The 19,287-nt window shown below is 39.2% G+C and overlaps 1 protein-coding gene across 1 annotated transcript in view; it reads left to right on the top strand.

Annotated features, from left to right (window-relative positions):
- Nucleotides 1–9,380: 9,380 nt before the first annotated feature.
- Nucleotides 9,381–19,287, top strand: part of LOC134372936 (zinc finger protein 160-like) — a 32,538-nt gene continuing 22,631 nt past the window's right edge. Inside the window, exons 1-2 of the mRNA XM_063090278.1 lie at nucleotides 9,381–9,431; nucleotides 10,623–10,702. Coding sequence (XP_062946348.1) covers nucleotides 10,688–10,702 — 15 coding nt within the window. The 5' untranslated portion in view covers nucleotides 9,381–9,431; nucleotides 10,623–10,687. The remainder of the gene's footprint in view (nucleotides 9,432–10,622; nucleotides 10,703–19,287) is intronic.

Below are 19,287 nucleotides of genomic sequence, written 5' to 3'. Positions count from 1 at the left end.
GGTTTCCCACCCTCAACAGTTACAGCAGGGATTAAGCTTCAATCGGTTTGGGGGGAACATTCAATCCACTGCAACTAATTTTGGCACACTTGCAGAAAATGAATTGACCATATATATATGGGTTTATTTGTGGATTCTCAGTTCTATATTTCTATTCTTGTGCTATAGCCACAGTTTTGATTGCTCTAGGTTTGTAGTAAGTTTTGACATCAAGAATTGTAAGTCCTCCAATTTTGTTCTTCATTTTTTAGATTATTTTGGTTACTTGGGGTCCTCACCAATTCAATATAATTTTAGGATCAACTTTGCCATTTGTGCAAAAGCACTTTTTAAAAAAGGCTGTTAGGATTTTGATAGGGATTTTATTTAATCTTTATACTGCTTTGGGGTGTACTGCCATCTTAGCAATACGAAGTCTTCTAATCCACAAACGTAGGATGTCTTGACATTTAATTAGACTTTCTTTAATTCCTTTCAGCAATGCACTGTAGTTTTCAGTGTATAAGTCTTCCATTTCCTTGCATAAATTTATTCCTATTTTATTCTTTTCAGTGCTATTGTAAAGGGAATTGTTTACATAATTTCCCTTTTAATTTCTTGATTGCTTGTGTCCAGAAATACAACTGATTTTTGAGCGTCAATATTATATTCTGCAACTTATTGCACTTGTTTATTAGTTCTAATAATTTTTATGAGATTCTTTATGTACTTCTATACATGATTATATGTTCTGTAAACACTAGAGATAGCTATACTTCTTTTCCTATTTGGACACCTTTCATTTCTCTTTCTTGTCTAACTTTTCTGGCTAGAACTTCAGTATAATGTTGAAAAGTAGTGACAAAAGGGATCACTTTTGTCTTCTTCCTGATATTAGCATAAAGTTTGCAGTCCTTCACCAATGATTATGATGTTAGCTGAATTTTTAATAAATGCCATTTTTAGGATTGAGAAAGTTGCTTTCTATTCATAGCTCTGAGTGTGTTACCATGAATGAGTGTTGGAGTTTCTCAAATGCTTTTTCTGCATCAATTGAGAAGATAATGTGTTTTTGTTCCTTCACCGTATATATGTGGTGTATTTCAGAAATTGATTTTCCTATGTTGAACCAACTTTTCTTATCCAGGATAAATCCCACTTGGCAATGGTGTATAATCCATACAATATTTTGTAAATTTCAGTTTTCTAGTATTTTTTTTGAAGATTTTTGCAACTATATTTAAAAGACATATTGTAGTGTTCTTTACTTGTATCTTTGTCTGGCTTTATTATCAGAGTTATACTGTCCTTATAGAATGAGTTAGGGAGTATCACACCTCTTCTATTTTCTGGAATAGTTTGAGAAGAATTGGTGTTAATTCTTCATTAAATGTTTCATAGAATTTACCAGTGAAGCCATCTGGTCCTGGGCTTTTCATTGTTGGGAGTTTTAAAATTACTGACTTAATTTCTTTATTTGTTCTAAGTCTGTTCAGATTTTCCTTTTATTCTTGAGACAATTTTCGTAGTACATGTTTGAAGGAAATTGTTCGTTTCATCTGGGATATCCAATATCTCGTTTGTTGGTGTAGTCCCTTGTAATAATTTTTATTTTTGCAAGGTTACAAGTAAAATCCTAACTTTCATTTGTGATTTTAATAATTTGAGTATTCTCTGTTTTTTATTTTTTGTTAGTGTAAAGGATTTTTCTAATATGTGGATCTTTTCTAAGAACAAAGTTTTGGTTTCACAGATTTAATCTATTTTTTAAATTTTTACTTTAATTTACCACTGCTCTTATCTTTCTCATCTCCTTCCCTGCTAGCTTTTGGTTTAGTTTACTCTACTTTTTCTAGTTCCTTATTGATATAAAATCTTTTTTTTTCTGTCAGCTTTAGTGAGATGTAATCGTATATAATCAAGGTGTATCACGTTATGTTTTGATATAAGTACACACTGTGAAATGATTACAATCAAGTTAATTAATATATCCATCACGTCACATGGTTACCTTTTTTTTTTTTTTTTTTTGGTGTGCTGAGAATACTTAAGATCTACTTAGAAAATTTCAAGTATACAATATATAACTATCTACTATAGTCACCATGCCGTACATTTGGTCTCCAGAACTTAATCATCTTATTATCGCAAGTGTGTACTCTTTGACCAAAACCTCCTCATTTCCCACCCCTACCCTGGTCACCAACATCTGCTCTCTATTCCCATGAGCTCGACTTTTTTAGACTGCACGTATCAGCGAGATCGTGCAGTATTTGTCTTTCTGTGGTAAGAGAATCTTATTTCGCTTGGCATAATGTCTTCCAGGTTCCCGGATCCAACCAGTGCCCTGCATGGGTCCCCACCGAGATTCCAGTTCCCTGACTGCTGTGGAGCTTCAGCCTCACTGGCAAGACTGGAGTCCATTAGGCTTGCAAAAAGAGTTTTCAATCTACATCGTTTCAACTTAAGAAGGAAACGTCTTAGTTTCCAATAAAAGTGGACCACAGCTTTAAGCTTCCCTTAAATCTTTCTTCTTTTTTCTAAAGGAAAAAGATTTAATATGAAGAAACATTAATTTAAAATAGGTAGGGAGCAACGGAAACAGACACAAAGCTTACGAAACGCGGAAAACAAAGGCGCCCTGGGCGAGAAGCGCAGTGAGAAACCGGCCCCAGCCCCGGCCCCGCCCCGCCCCGCCCCGCCCCGCCCCGCCCCGCCCCGCCCCGCCCCGCCCCGCCCCGCCCCGCCCCGCCCCGCCCCGCCCCGCCCCGCCCCGCCCCGCCCCGCGCTCCCGAAGCCCCGCCCAGGCACCGCCCCCAGGCCTCCCAGTCTCTTCCCTCCGCGCGCGCAGTTTCGCGCAGACCCGGAAGCGGACCTGACGGAGGGAAGGTTTCACGGCTGCGCGTGAGTTCCCGTCTATCTAGATTAAACCTGTGTTTCGTGGTCCTTCACCCGAAGTAAATTCAGACTTCACCCTGTGAAGGATTGCTTCCCTTTCGCTTTAAAATTGCTCTGTGGCCTGTACCCGTGTCCCCTGTCTTTCTGCCTTAGTACCATGGACACCGCCTTTCGGGTCGTTTTTCCTGCTTAAACCCCTTTATGACTGACTGACCACTCCGCATCTTGTGAAGCCCTCACCCGCGGAGTGGATTCAGGCCATTTGGGCCCCCCACGCCTCGCCCTTATTTACCCCTGGAGGGCAATACCCGCCCTGCTCCGGGAAGATCCTTCCTCTCCCCGGTCCGGGGATTCTGCAGACCCGCACTCCGCTGAGAAACCGCACCCCAGCACCTCGTGTCCTCCTCAGGCCTCCGCTTCACCAGTCACCGCTCTCCTAACCCCGTGTTGGGGGAGGTGACCTGGGCTTGTGACATTCAGCGTCCTTCCATCCCAAATTCCACCCCACTGAAAAATGCGCTCTTCCGGGAGCCGGCCATCTTACTCCATCCCCCTCCTTCTGAATGTGTGGGGGAGAGGGATCGTGAGAGAGACAGCGACGGAGAGAAATTAAAAAATTAGGAGAAAAGAGGAATGAGGGAGAATCTCAAACAGATGGCAAAGTGGAGGATGATTTAGGGATTTACATGCAGACACCAAGATGAGAGAGGACACGCCGGGAAAGAAGCAGGGGGAGGAAAGCAAATAGAGGAATTTAGAGAAAAGGGGCGTCTCCAGGGAGATGAAGGGGAGCAAAATAGGGAGAGGGGCCCTTGATCAGCAGTAGGAGAGAGGGTAATAAAGGGCACTGGAGACAGAGTGAGCAAGAAGATAGAAGAATTGGAGCCAAGAGTTGGAGCCATGGCAGACAGAGCACCTTGGTGCTGGGACTGAAGGAGGGAGCAGTTGATGGGGGAGAATCAGCATGGAGTTAGCATAGGGATCTGAGGGTGCCAGGGAGAGGGGACAAAGGAGGTGTAACATGGAAAGAGGAAATGTAACAGGGCGAGCACCCTGGAGTAGAGGTGGGAGAAGAAAGAGGCAGAAATACGTAGAGATTTAGGACAATCAGAAAAATTGGGGAGAAAGAGCAACAAGAGGTGAAATAAGTAGCAAGAATGGGGCAGAACAAGTAGAAGAGAAGGAATAGAGAGAAGAAGGGGAGAAACAGGAGAGGAGAGGGGCACAAAGTGAGCGGAAACCGAGAAGGAAAACAGGAAAGCAAAAAAAGATAGGATAGATTTACAGAATGAGAGAGGGAAACACATAGTAGTGAAGAGAAGACCCGGATCCAGAGTGGTGAGTTGATTGGATATGAATGATAAAGTTATAATATATTGTCTTGTGGCTTTATAATCTAATTTAAAATTTGATTTTTTAGATTGTACAGATGAGGATGAGAATTACCAAACTTCTCTCTATAAGGCGGTGTATTTTGTATTTATTTGTATCAGAAGATTACTTCCATTTGTATTCCCTATGCAGTCAGAGGGCTGTGACTTGATTCAGTCAGTTGTGGGTCACCCTCTTTCCTGGGATGGGGTAGGGGTTGTGGGGAGGAGAGAAATGGAGCAAGAAATGACTGATTCTTTCACTACAAGATATGTCTTTAAAGGACCATTAAAAGTCTTCTTAACTTTTTGTAATGGATTTACTTTTTTCTTTGTAGTTCTTTTACATTTAACTCATTGTTCTTTTTGAAGCTTGAGATAAATTTTATTTTGTTCAATTTATACTTTTCTATTAAAAATTATTACCTTCTGAAGTAAGAATTAATGGCATCCTATAATCAGCTCGTGTTATTCATTTCTAAATACTAGATATTGTCATTTTGTTTAACTTTGATTTACATTTGTTTTCGATTTTTAGAAAAATCTAATCATTAGATTTTTCAAAAACTTTCCACAATGCTTTATGGTTTTTCCAGCTTTATTGGGGTATTATTGACAAATAGGAATTGTATATATTTAAGGTGTACAATCTGATGATTTAATATATATATATACATTGTGAAATGATTACCACAGTCAAGTTAATTAATGCATCACGTAGTTATAGTGTGTGTGCGGTGAGAACATTTAAGATCTACTCTCAGCAAATTTCTAGAATACAATACAGTATTATTAACCATGGTCACCAAGATGTACTTTAGATTCCACAGAACTTCATTTTATAATTGAAACTTTGTATTCTTTGACCAACTTCTCTCCATTTCCCGCCCCCACCATCCCCTGACAACCACCGTTCTACTAGGAGTTGGACATTTTTAGATTCTACACATAAATGAGATCATACAGTATTTTGTCTTTCTGTGTCTGCCTTATTGGCATAACATTCTCTAGGTTCATTTATGTTGTCACAAATAATAGGATTTTCTTCTTTTTTCTCTCTCTCTCTTTTTGGTGGCTGGCTGGTGCAGGGATCTGAACCCTTGATTCTTGTGTTATCAGCACCACACTCTCCCAAGTGAGCTAACCGGTCAGCCCTGAGATTTTTTTCTTTTTATGGTTGAATAATATCCCATTATATGTATACGTATGAATACATATATACACACGCACACTCAAGGAGTCTTCAAAAAGTACATGGAAGTATTTGCGTTATCTTTTAATTCCATTTTTCCATGAATTTTTTGAAGTACCCTTGAATACACCACATTTTAAAAATACTTTCATTCATTGACAGGCACTTAAGTTGTTTCCACATCTTGGCTATAGTGAATAATGCTGCAGTTATCATGAGGGTGCAGATATCACTTCAAGACAATGAATTCATTTCCTTTGGATATATACCCAGATATGGGATTGCTGAATTGTATGATTGTTCTATGTTTAATATTTCAAAAACTTTCCACACTGTTTTCCATAATGTCTGTGCTGATTAACACTCCCACCAAGAGTGTACTAGAGTTCACTTTTCTCTACACTCTAACACTTATCTCTTGTCTTTTTGATAATAGCCTTAAGAGGTATGAGGTGATAACTTATGGTGGTTTTGGTTTTCATTTCCCCGATGATTAACGATCTTTTCATAAACCTGTTGGCCATTTGTGTGCTTTTGGAAAATATCTATTCAGGTTCTTTGCCCAATTTCAATCATGTTATCAGATATATGAGGGTACTTCAAAAATTTCATGGAAAAATGGAACTAAAAGATAATATGAATCTTTCCATGGACTTTTTGAAGACCCTTAAGGGTTTATTTCTGGGCTCTCTATTGTGCCCTATTAGTCTATGTGTTTTTATGCCAGTACCATACTGTTATATATTATTATAGATTTAAAATATAGTTTCAGTCAGGAAATGTGATGCCTTCAGCTGTGTTCTTTCTCAAGATTGCTTTGGCTATATTGGGTCTTTAGTGGTTCTATACAAATTTCAGGATTTTTTTTTTTATTTCTGTGAAAAAATGGCATTGGAATTTTGATAGGGATTATACTGAATCTATAGATTTTGAAAGTATGGACATTTTATTTATATATATATGTTTGGGGCAGCTGGCCGATATGGGGCTTTGAACCTTTGACCTTGGTGTTATAACACTGTGCTCTAACTAGCTGAGCTAACTAGCTAGCCAGTATTGACATTTTAATAATTTTAACAACATTCTTTCAATCCATGAGCATGGATACCTTTTTATTTATTTGTGTGTTCTTCGTTTTCTTTCATGTGTATCTTTCAGTGTACAGATCTTTCACTTCATTGGTTAAATCTATTCCTAGGTGTTTTATCCCTTTCAATTTTTTTTTTTTATTGAGTCATAGTTGATTATACATATTTTTGGGATTCAGTGTTGACATATGTTGATCAAATCAATATTACTAGTATGTATATTGTTACAAATTGTACTTATTCTTTATGCCCCTTGTCCAATCTCTCCCTATCCCTCTTCCCCCCCACCTCCCACCACTGATAACACTAGATTTCTTCTCTCCCTCTGAAAGAGTAATGGTTACTGTTGATTTGTTGCCTAGATGATTTGTCCAATGCTGAAAGATATGTTCAGGTCCCCCAATATTATCATAGAACAGATGCCTCTTCTGTCACTGTGGAATGGGCTTTGTGGAGAGAGGCATCCTATTCTTTTCTTTGGTCTCTGCTGGTGACTCTCCCTGCGTCAGTGCACTCCAGTGGCTGGCGGACCATCTGTGTAGTGGTTGTGATATCTAGCCACTTTTGCGGCAGCCATGGTGGCTGTGATGGCTGTGATGGGCCACCCCCATGGAAGTGATGTTTTTGGCATGCTCCTTGGCGATGGTGGTGTGCCTGGTTGTGGGCAGGAGGTCTGGTCTCCAGCTCCACGCCTCAGGTTTCTGGGCGGCCCGAGGCGCTGGTGGTGTGTGTGGGCCAGAACTAATTTTTTGCCCTTTGCTTACTTCTAAAATGGGGGAACTTCCTGTGGGAACTGTACTTGAGCTGTGTTGTTGAGCTAAATTTCAGCGCTATTTTAAATGGGACTTTTTCTTAAATTTCTTTTTTCAGATAGTTTGTTTTTTGTGTATAGAAATATCTGGAGCCTGTCTTTCTCTATGAAGTCCTCGCTGAGCTCAATCCAGCCAACCCCCAACTGCCTTTAAACCAGACTCCATGTTGTCCCCAGTTGCTGGCAAGTTTTCCCAACAGGGCCAACTTCATGGTCTCCATGCTGAAGACCAACGGTCCTTCAGTTTGCAGTTTGTGTTCATTACTACTGTGTTGCATGTGCCCATAGGTCCCAGTAACTTTTAGCTCAGTTTGTTTATGCATGTATGGAAGAGAGGTAGGAAACTGGGGAAAAGTGGAGAGGAGCCCTTAGAGTTCTCCAGGAGGGGTGAAGAAGCAAGAGTGGGCCTCTGGATGAGCCCAGTGAATGGTATGTGCACCTGTCCCAAGTGCAGTTGTGGGATCAAGGACTGTGTGGGACTCCTAAAAGGAAAGTCTTAGGTCTGGCTGGAACACCTGGAAGTGGGTTTATGTGTGGTTGTGGACCTGCATCAATGGTTTTGGAATGCCATAGTGTCTTTGCTCAGGTTCTCTGGGACTCAGATGCTGAGACTGAGATTTACATGTAGGGATTTACTGAGAAATTCATGATCATATATGAAGAGTACTGAAGGCAGTGGAATTAGGCAGAGAGAAACATTATCCTGCAGTGTAGTTAGAACTAAGGCCTAAGTAGAAAACCAACAGGAAGCTAGGGCAGGAGGAGGATGGGCATCTTGGTCCTGAGGGGTGGATCCCAGAGGTGCACCACAGCATCTACTCTGTATGGTGGTTTCTATGTCTTTTGGGAGTGTGAGAATCACCATACAAGCCACAGAAGAATTGTGGGCAAAATTTCAGAGATAATTTTTGGTTATACCTTTGCTATTTTGATATATTTTGGGTTGTAAATCAGGAAGATTTCACATGGATTTTGGAAAATACAGATGACAGTTTGGAGTGTTTCCATGGAAGATGTTGGGGTCTCTTTGGGGCAGGTACATCACTGGAGACATCTCTTTTTTATTAGTAGATGTTGGTGGTGCCAGTGTTTGGGTGTGGGGTCATTATGAATGAACTATGGCATCTTGGGTCATTGAATCCTTGGGTATCTTTATATGTATTATTCCATAATGAATTTATGAGTTATTGGGGAGCATATGGGATTTCATAGCAGGAAGAGGGGATCATTATGGAGTATCTGGGAAGTGTGTAGGATCCCTGGGAGTTTCTAAGAGTGTCTCCGTCCAGAAGGGGAACAATGGGGCCTAAGATTCGGTTGACAGATGGTTTTCATTAGGGATGGTTTGCTGTGGGTGGGTCTATGGGAAGGTCATGATTTAGGGAAAGATTTTTCCAACAATCAGCGCAAGCAATGCCACAGTGATTTGCAGTACAAAGACTTAAATATGTACTGTCCTTGGGAAGATGCAGCTGCTGCTTCCTTGTTCCCAGATCCCTGGTGTTTACTTTCTACTTCTCTGTGTCTCCTCCAACACACACAGTCATAATGTAGCTGGGGAGCTGAGGGACACTTTTTTTCCTGGTGTCTCCTGAACCCTGCTCTGTGAATGTTTGAGTGACCCACAGTTAAGTCCTTGAAACTCTTCTTGTTTCCTTGTTTCCTTGTTTCTGTTCACACCCACTGCTTTTCCTTGACATTTGTTCTCATGGCTTTGAACACCACCTACGTGTTTCCATTTCCCCTGCAAACTTCTCTTCTAAACTCTAGAATCCTGTGTCCAGTTGTCTCCTCAACTCTCTGCTGGGACATTTAAGACACATCTTCACCTTCATATGTCCAAAAGTGACTCCGTGAGCTCCCCCAAAGGTGTTCTCCTGCAGTCCTGTACATCTCAGGTAAGGGTGACCCTCTGTTTCCTGGAGCTTAACTGAAGATCTAAGGATATACCTGCAATGCAGATAATATTACATTTTTAAAAAGTGGTTTGTTTGTTTTACAGCTGGCCAGTACGGGAATTGAACCCAGGACCTTGGTGTACTTAGAAGTATTTTAAGTATTTATAAAGAAAAGATTATATTTGCTTAAAACAGGTGAGGAAATACATCATTGTCAAAATCTATTGAAGGGTGGGAGAGAAATGTTTGGAGACCCCAGCCCTGCCTGACCTGCTTCCCCCAGTACCTCTGACCTCATCTCCTGCTTGTGTCCTCCTCTCTCACTCTGCTCCAACCTCATAAGCCTCTGTCTTTTTCCTGGGGCTAAAGTTGCTCCTGCCTCAGGATCTTCACTTGGGCTGTCCCTCTGCCTAGAATTCTCTGGCTCTTCAGCTACAGGTGGCAAACACCTTTCCTTCCTCAGGTTGTTGTTCTGATATCACCTCAGTGGAGACTTCTGTGACACACACACTCCCACACTAACATTTGAGCCACACCCTCACCTCCACTTATGGTCTATATTGCCTGCTCCGCATGTTTATTTCTGCTCGTTCACCTCCCACTGTCTGGATGCTGGTGAATATCAAGGCCCCAGGCGGACAGCAGAGCCGGAAGGTGGGAGGTGTGCTGGGCTTGCCCCTCAGTGGTTCTGGTCCCCGGCTTCACAGTAGAGTGATGAGGCTTTTTTTTTTTTTTTTTTTTTTTTTAAAGATGACTGGTGAGGGGATCTTAACCCTTGACTTGTCAGCATCATGTAAGCGAACCGGCCATCCCTATATGGGATCCAAACCCATGGCCTTGGTGTTATCAGCACCACACTCTCCCGAGTGAGCCATGGGCTGGTCCAGAGTACTGAGGCATTTTTGCAAATATTCTCTTGTGTTCCTTTACCAGAGATTCTCATTCACATGGTCAGTTTGGGTACCTGTCTTAATAATATTTAGAGTTGACCTTAATCTGTATCCAGCATTGAGCCCAAGACTCGGTGAACTTTTTTTCTGATGGCTGAGATTAGCCTGTGATACATGGAGGGATAAGTGAGTCTGTGCTTTGCATCAGGTTTGGTCAGGGCTGGGTTTGTGCCCTGAAGGGGAGCTCAGTTCAGCCCAGCTACCCTCTGCTGCAGCATGTGTGGGGGCTTCACCAGGCAGGGGACAAGATCTGCAGAAAGGGGTCAAAACTCATTTGTTGGCTTTCCTGTAGGAATTTATTGTCCCTGCATCCCCTCTGGTGCAGTGGGCAGCAGAGGACCATCTTTCTACATGGTTAAGTCTTCCCTGTGTGTGTAGTTGTGGTACAGGAAGAGGGTGTGTTTGTAAGCATTCAGCTGCTTATCTTGACATTCAGGATTTGTCGCATTACCTGAGGAAGAAGCCCGGAAGACTAAGAAGAGGAATGAAAAGGAGTCAGGAATGGCTCTTACTCAGGTAAAGTGATATTCTCAGTTGATTGTTCTGTGTGATTCCTTTCTGACATGTGGGCATTGGAGTTGCTAATCTCTGACTCTGAAGTGTCCTGCCTGACATGTTTGCTCTCACTCATCCATGTCTTCCTTTAGTCCCTCTCATCTCCACTTAAATTCCATCTCACCAAGACCCAGAAATGTGGAACTTGTAAAGAGGCTCCACTGGGCATAGTCCTGGGTAGGGCTTCACTCCGACATAAATTGGAGATGGGGTGTGGGCCCCATGGTTTCAGTGCTTTTGGGCAGCAGGGATTGTTTAGGGGCCACATCTGGATACACCATCAGCTCTCTGTAGACCAGGATTAGAGAAGGTATATGTGAAGTCATGTATTAATGTGCACAAGTACCTGATAAATTCTGGAAAAAGAGGCCTATAAGAGAAAATTTGTTCTGCCTGTTTTTATGAAACATTTGAAAGTAAATGAGTCACTGTGTTTCTGACTTCAAAATCTTAATGATTGGGACTGGAATAGAAAGCTAGATACAGACTTCTGTGATAGAGGATTTTTTATTCCATCTTCGATTTTAAAATATGAAATCTATCTGAATGTCTAACAGCAGGAGATTCAGTAAGCCATTCTCAGTACATGCATCCCACAAGCACTGTGCTGTTTTTGCAGATAGTCTTAGGCAGCAGGGATTTTAAGCAAAGATTATAATTTTTCACAGACGTGCGAGCAGAACTTCTTTGTCATCAGAGAAGATGGAGCCAAATTTTCATTCCACCAGCTATTATTAAATATTAGGTTTCTTTTATTTTAAACAGTACATAATGTATATGTGAGGATATTTCAAAAAGTTCGTGGAAAAATATAATTTAAAGATAATACAAACTTTTCCTGAACTTTTTGAAAACTCATATATGTTTTGTGGTAAGAGTCCAAACAAAGATGTTGCCCTGAAACATGAAGCATCTCCTTTCCTGTCCCATTCTCTACCTTCCCTCATGTCTCAGTGGGGAACCACTGTTGTTCTGTGACGAGTCAATGAAAATGTCAAGATGCATTTACATGTCACTTTGAGATATTATAAAAAATTCTTTAGTAAATATTCTTCTTTGATATTTTATTTTGCAAATTTTTGAAATTACACGTTTTCATGTTACAAATCAGATAGCCTGCTCTTTTACATCCTCATTGGAGCATTCTCTGAATGAAGACACATGGGTCTTTCACAATTTTTCGCTGTTTAAGAATGCCATAGTGGCTGCCTCTGAGCTTACAACCTTCACTACAGATATGTGAGGGTTCCTCCAGGTTGGGCAGTTGAAAGAGTGATTACTTCTTCAAGGATGGTGCATTTCCGATTTTGCCAGACCTGGCAAGATTCCTTCCCTAGCCCCAGTGGCAAAGTTTCCTTCTCCCAGCAATACCATATGAGATTTCTCCCTCATGTAAGAAAAACTTGCTACTTTGTTCTTTTTACATTGTGGAAATCTAGGTAAAATGACAACCTTTTGTATTTCCATTTTCTAGTTCCTTTGGAGTCTGAATAGGTTTCATTATTTTGTGGAAGCATTTATATAAAATAGATTTTCATACTTTGCTCAATTTTCTTTTAATGTATTTTAGGAGCTATTTTATATTATAGTTTATTTTTGTTTTGTTTTGTTTTGATGGTTGGCCAGTATATTACATACTTTAATTCTGTATATATACCATGGTATCTTTTTTTAGGTTATAATTGGTTTTTAGTCTGAAACAGAAATTTTCTTTCTTCATGCTCCATGTTTTTTGTTTATTTGTTTGTTTGTTTTATCTTTCTTTGGAAGGCCTGACTCATTGCATGATTGCAAGATACCATATTCCTTTTAGATATAGTGTTTTCTTGTTTAAAAATTTTTTTATGTCTCTCTTTATTTGGATTTTTGTGTATATCTTTTTGTAGGTATTACATTTGATTGACTTTAAAATTTTAGATTATATGTATCATATTGGATTCATATGTAGTTTGGCATACCACTCCATTTTATTTTCACAATTATGTTGGTTCTTACACATGACACAGTCAGATTTTATTGAAATCTTACATGTTTCTTTTGTTTGAATGGCTCTGAATTTCTAGTCACAGAAGTCTTTATATTACCACATCTTATAATAAGAATTGTTTGTCATTCTCTGATCATATCTTTTTTATGTCTTTTAGTAAGGATGGTTTGTTTATAGTTCTGTGATGTTAGGTATATTGACATTATTGTACAACAGATCTCCAGAAGTTTTTCTTCTTGCAAAACTGAAACTCTATACCCACTAAGCACTAATTCACCCTTTCACCCCTCACAGCCTTTGTAAACTCTTTCTGTGTTGTGCCTGTATGATTTCAACTCCTTTAGACACTATATGAATGGAATCATGCAGTATTTGTCCTTTTGTGACTGGCTTATTCCCCTTAGCATAATGTCCATGAGATATTTACTATGTTGTAGCATGTGACAGGATTTCCTTCTTTTTTAAGGCTGAGTCATATTTCTTTGTATGTATATACCACATTTTATTTATCCATTCATCTGTGTATGGACATTTTGGTTGGTTCCACTTCTTGGCTATTGTGAATAATGATGCAGTGAACATGGGTTTACAAATATTTCTTTGAGATTCTGCTTTCAGTTCTTTTATATACATCCCAGAAGTGGGATTGCTGGATCCTGTGATAATTCTATTTTTAATTTTTTGAGGAATCTTCATACTGTTTTCCATAATGGCTATATAATTTTGCATTCCCACTAACGGAGCATAAAGCTTGTAATTTCTTTGTTTTTGTTTTTGTTTTTAAAGATGACTGGTAAGGGGATCTTAACCCTTGACTTGGTGTTGTCAGCACCACGCTCTCCCAAGTGAGCTAACCAGCCATCCCTATATAGGGATCCGAACCCATGGCCTTGGTGTTATCAGCACCACACTCTCCCAAGTGAGCCACTGGCTGGCCCAAGATTCTAATTTCTCCACATCCTTACTAATGCTTGTTATATCTTCTATGTACAATTGCCTGTGTTTTGCCCATCATTGTATTTTTTTATTATTGAGTTGCAGAAGTTCCTTATATACTCTGTATATTAACCTCTTATCATGTACATGATTTGAAAATCTTTTTCCTATTCTATAGGTAGCCTTTTCACTGTCTTAATTATTTCTTTTGATGTTTATGACTGATGTAATCCCGTTTGTCTATTTTTCATTTATTTGTGCTTTTGGAGTCATCTCAAAAAAATCATTGACAAATCCAATGTCCTGAGGTTTTTTTCTTTTGTGGTTTGAGTCTTTGTCCCCTCCAAAACTCAGGGTTGAAATTTACTTGCCGTTGTAATAGTGTTAAGAGGTGCTTGGCTCATGTGGGATCTTCCCTCATGAATGGATTAATTCCCTTATCAAGGGATTGGGTTCTGTCCCTCTTGCTCTCTCTTGCCCTCTCTTTGCCCTTCCACTGTGTGATTTCTTCTACCGTGGTTTGAGGCAGCAGTAAGGCCCTGGTAAGGTGCTGCCACCTTGATCTTGGACTTCCAGCCTTCAGAACTGTGAGAATTAAATATCTGTTCATTATAAATTACCCAGTCTGTGGTCTTCTTTTATAGTAGCATAAAACAGACTAAGACACTTCTATTTCTAGTTTGTTGAGTGGTTTTTTTTATCATGAAAGGGTTTTGAATTTTGTCAGATAGTTTTTTTCTGCATCAATTGTGGTGATCATGTGGTTGCTATAGTTCATGATGTTAATGTGCTGTACAGTCAGCCCTTCATATCCATGGGTTCTGCACCTGTTGATTCAATCAACCACAGATCAAAAATATTTTGGGGAAAAAAACGAATGATGTGTCTGCCCTGAACATGTAGGACCATTTTTTTTTGGTCATTATTCCATAAGCAATACAGTTTAACAACTATATACACAGGATTTACATTGTATAAGTTATTATGTATAATCTAGAGATGATTTAAAGTATACAGTAGGATGTCTACAGTTTATATGCTCATACTATGCCATTTTATTTAATCAACTTGATCATCTGTGGATTTATGTATTCCTGGGAAGTCTTGAAACCAATCCCTTACAGATGGTAAGAGACATTTGTATTACATTGATTGATTTTCTGTGTTGACCCAACCTTGTATTCCAGGTGTGAATCCAACCTGGTCATGTACAAGGGTACTTTCAAAAGTTCATGGGAAGATTAATATTATTTTTTCATTCTATTTTTCTGTGAACTTTTAAAAGTATCTTTCTATAATCCTTTTAATGTGCTGTTAGATGTGTTAGTTCTATGTGATCTATAATGTTATTTAACTATTGATTTTTCTTGATCTGTCTGATTGGTCTGTCAGTTAGTAATAGTGGGCCATTGAAGTTTCCTACTGTTATTATGCTGTTGTCTTTTTCTCCCTTTAATTCTGTTAATTTTGCTTTATATATTGGGGAGCTCTAATATTAGATGCATGTATATTTATTTGTTTATTTTATTTTGGCCACTGGCTGGTACAGGGATCTGAACTCTTGATCCTGGTGTTATAACACTGTGCTTTAACCAAGTGAGCTAACTAGCTAGTAATAGATGCATATATATTTATATTTGTTACATCTCCCTGGTCAATTGACCATTTCATCATTATATATTGCTCTTTGTCTCTTTTAACAGTTTTCGTCTTAAGGTCTATTTTGTCTGATATAAGTATAGCCACTGTTGTTTTCTGTAGGATCCCATTTGCATGAATATCTCTTTCCATTCTTTCACTTTTAGCCTATGTGTGTCCTTGGATCTAAAATGAATCTCTTGTAGACACTATATAATTGGATCTTGTTTTATTTTTTTATTCATTCAGATGATAGATTTTTTGAGTCATTTGATTTATTTGCATTTAGAGTAATTACAAATAAGGAAGGACTTAGTATTGCTACAGTTGATTGTTTTCTGTGTGTCTTGTAGCTTTTCTGTCCCTCTTTTATTCCCTTGCTGCCATCGTGTGTTTCTTTGATTTTGTTTGCTGACATATTCTGATTCTCTTTTCATTTCTTTTTGTGCATTTTTTTTTTTTTTTTTTGTCCTTTTTGTTACCGGTAAGGGGATCACAACCCTTGGCTTGGTGTCGTCTGCACCGCGCTCAGCCAGTGAGCGCACCGGCCATTCCTATATAGGATCCGAACCCGCGGCGGGAGCGCCGCTGCGCTCCCAAGCGCTGCACTCTCCGAGTGCACCACAGGGCCGGCCCTTGTGCATATTCTTTATATATCTTCTTTGTAGTTACCATTGCAGTTACATAAAACATGTTAAAGTTATAGCATTCTTTTATACCAACTTAAATTCATCTATTGTAAAGTCTCTAGTCCTTTATATCTCTGTTCTCGCAATCCCATATTATGTTATTTGTGATACGGATTACCTCTTTTTATATTGCATATGTCTTAACATACATTTATAATTGCATTATATACTTTTAAAAAATTCTATACCTGATTTAAAACTTGACTCACACCTCTTTTTACAACAGTTCAGAATTCAATATTTATATAATTACCTCTATCAGAGAGTTTATATTTCAAGTTTGTTTTTTTTGTTTGTTTGTTTGTTTACTGTCCTTTCTCTTTGCTCTCTCTTTCAACTTTGAAATACTCCCTTCAGCATTTCTTGTAGGTCAGGTCTAGTGGTGATACACTCAGCTTTTGTTTATCTGGGAAAATTTATTTCTCCTTTTGTGAGGAGCCATTTTGCTGGATATGTTTTTTGCGGGGGGCGGGGGGGTTGTTTGTTTTTAAGATCCCTACTGTTAGAACAGGTGCACTATTTTTAATTGTCAGTTTTTCCTTTCAGCACTTTGAATATATTATCCCACTCCTGTGAGCCTCCAAGGTTTCTGCTGTGAAATCTGATAATTTTCATAGGAGCTTCCTCTCACATAATAAGTCACTTTTCTCTTGCTGCTGTCAAGGTTCATTCTTTGACCTTTGACAATTTTATTTAATTTTGAGAATTTTATTATGTGTCTTGGTATTGATCTCTTTATTTGAACTTCTTGAATTTGTATGTCCATTTCTCTCCTTGGATTTGGGAAGTTTTTAGCCATTATTTCTTCAAATATGTTCTCTGTACTTTTGTCTCTTTCTGTGCCCTCCAGAATGCATAAGTTGTTGGTACTTGATGGTTTTCCATGAGTCCATAGACTGTCTTCACTTTTCTCCATTCTTTTTAGTCCTATAGAGGTTGCTGATTCTTTTTTTTTTCTTCTTTTTATTAATTTTTTATTGACACATATTGATTGTACATATTTATGGGGTACAGAGTTTATTTCAATACATATATACAATGTGTGATGATCTAATCAGGGTGAATACCATATTCATTACTGCAAGACTTATTCATTTCTTTGTGATGTGAATATTTGATCTCCTCTCTTCTAGTCATTTGATAACATGAAGTAAATCATTGTTAATTATAGATTCCTGGGTTGACTGTGCACCAGTAGAACTTCTGTTTTCTATCTGGCTATAATTTTATGTCCATTAACCAGAGTTTACTAATTCTCTTTTCTGCCAGATGAAGTCTACTGTTGAACCCATCCAGTGAAATTTTCAATTTGGGTATTGTATTTTTCAGCTCCAGAATTTCTCTCTGACTCTTTTTTGTAGTTTCTATCTTTTAGTTGATATTCCCCGTTTGTTCACACTTGGTTTTGGTAATTTCATGAAGTTGTGTAGGTGTGCTATCTTTTAAATTCATTGAACATCCTTATGTCTGTTATTGGTGATTCTTTCTGGTGATTCAAATATCTGTTTCTTCAAGGTAAATTTGTACAGATTTTATTTGTTCCTTTGTATGGGCCATATTTTCATGTCTTTTGGTATATCTTGTTATCTTTTGTTAGGAATGCACCATTTGAAAAATCAGCTACCTCTGTCAGTTTTGGGCCACTGGCTTTGTTCAGGGAGGAGACTCTCCAGTCAGCTTGACTAGAGATTCTGGAGACCTTTAAAGCCTTTCCTGGGGATGTGTCCTCACTAGGCTTTTGCTTGTAACCTCCTAATTGAAAAGGTGTGCTGGTTTTTCCTTAGGAGCTCCCCAGTCGTCTGTGTGATAATGCAGACTCTGTCCTACAGAAAGCTGTGGTGCTAGATGGCCGTCTTGTTTCTGTTACTGCAGACACTGGTTTATACTGATCATTTCTTTTTTCTCAGAGGCCCTTAAACTTTCATTCTGTTCCATCAGTGCTTATCTGAAGGCAACACATAAACCAGTCCTTTGGGCAGGCCTCTGAAAAGTTAGAATGTTGGACAGACATTCTGCTCTTTTCCCTCCCCCAGGAGATATTGGGAGTTGTGTGTTTCCTTCCTGTTATGCCACCACTTACCAGGGGCAGGGTCTTTGTCAAGTGGATGCTTCAAGTTTTCCTATGTAGCGTCCATGCAGTTCATTGCATGCTTGCCTGAGGTTCAGGAACCTTGTTTCTGGATTCCTCACAAAGGCAGTTGGTATATGAATCATTATTAAGTCCACTTTCCTGTGATGAATAGAGAGTTTGGGGCTTCCTATTCCTTTATCTTTTAGTTATTACACCTTCAGTACAAATTTTTAGTTTTTTCATATAGGTATGTTTTATAATTTAGCGACAAGGTATATTTGTGAAAGGAAAAAAACAAGCTGTTTTCCCTCTGCTGTCACACCACAGCAATCAACATAGAAGACTTTTTTGTCCAAAAGTGTGAGTGTTTTCTTCCACGCATGAAATAAACAATCAGTTCTGCAGTGGACACCAGCTGTGTGTCCTCCAATTCAATCCTGACAATATCTACCTAGCATCAGATCTCATGGGTTGAGGGCTTAGTCCCCAAGAATGCTTCCCCTCTCCACTTCTGATGCCAGTTGTAAGCTATAGGTTGTTTTACCTGTGCTTCTGACCAACCAGCTATAAGTTGGGGTTCTCATGACCCCCACCTTGAAGTTTATTAATTTGCCAAAGTGGCTCACAGAACTCCAGGAAACACTTACTTCCATTTACCAGTTTATTATAAAGGATATTGCAAAGGATACAGATGAAGAAATGCACAGGGTGAGATATGGGGTAAAGGGCGCAGAGCTTTCATACCCTCTGTAGGAATGCCATCCTCCAGGACTGTCCACGTGTTCAGCTATCTGGAAGCTTTCCAAACCCAGTCCTCTTGGGTTTTTATGGAGGTTTCATTACATAGGCATATAGACTAAATCATTGGTCATTGGTGATCAACTTAACCTTAGCCCCTCTGTCCTCCCCAGAGGTTGTGGGGTGGGGCTGAAAGTCCCAATACTCTAATCCCACCTTGGTTTTCCAATGACCAGCCCCCATACTTGTAGCCACCTAGGGGCTGCCAGCCATCATCAATCATTAGCATACAAAAAGACATCACTTTGGAGATTCTAAGGATTTTAGGAGTTTTATTTCAAAAAATGGGGATGAAGACCAAACATATATTTCACAATAAAACGATTCGTTAATGAAAATTTAGGATATTTTGTGTATGTGAGCGTTATTGTTTAATTAGTGCTACTAAACAAAGAAGATTGTTTTCAATATAGTTGACCCTTGAATA

This window comes from Cynocephalus volans, chromosome 3, assembly GCF_027409185.1.
Source record: "Cynocephalus volans isolate mCynVol1 chromosome 3, mCynVol1.pri, whole genome shotgun sequence".
Lineage (NCBI taxonomy): Eukaryota > Metazoa > Chordata > Mammalia > Dermoptera > Cynocephalidae > Cynocephalus > Cynocephalus volans.
The sequence above is the reverse complement of the archived record's forward strand: the minus strand, read 5'-3'. Positions and strand labels throughout refer to the sequence as shown.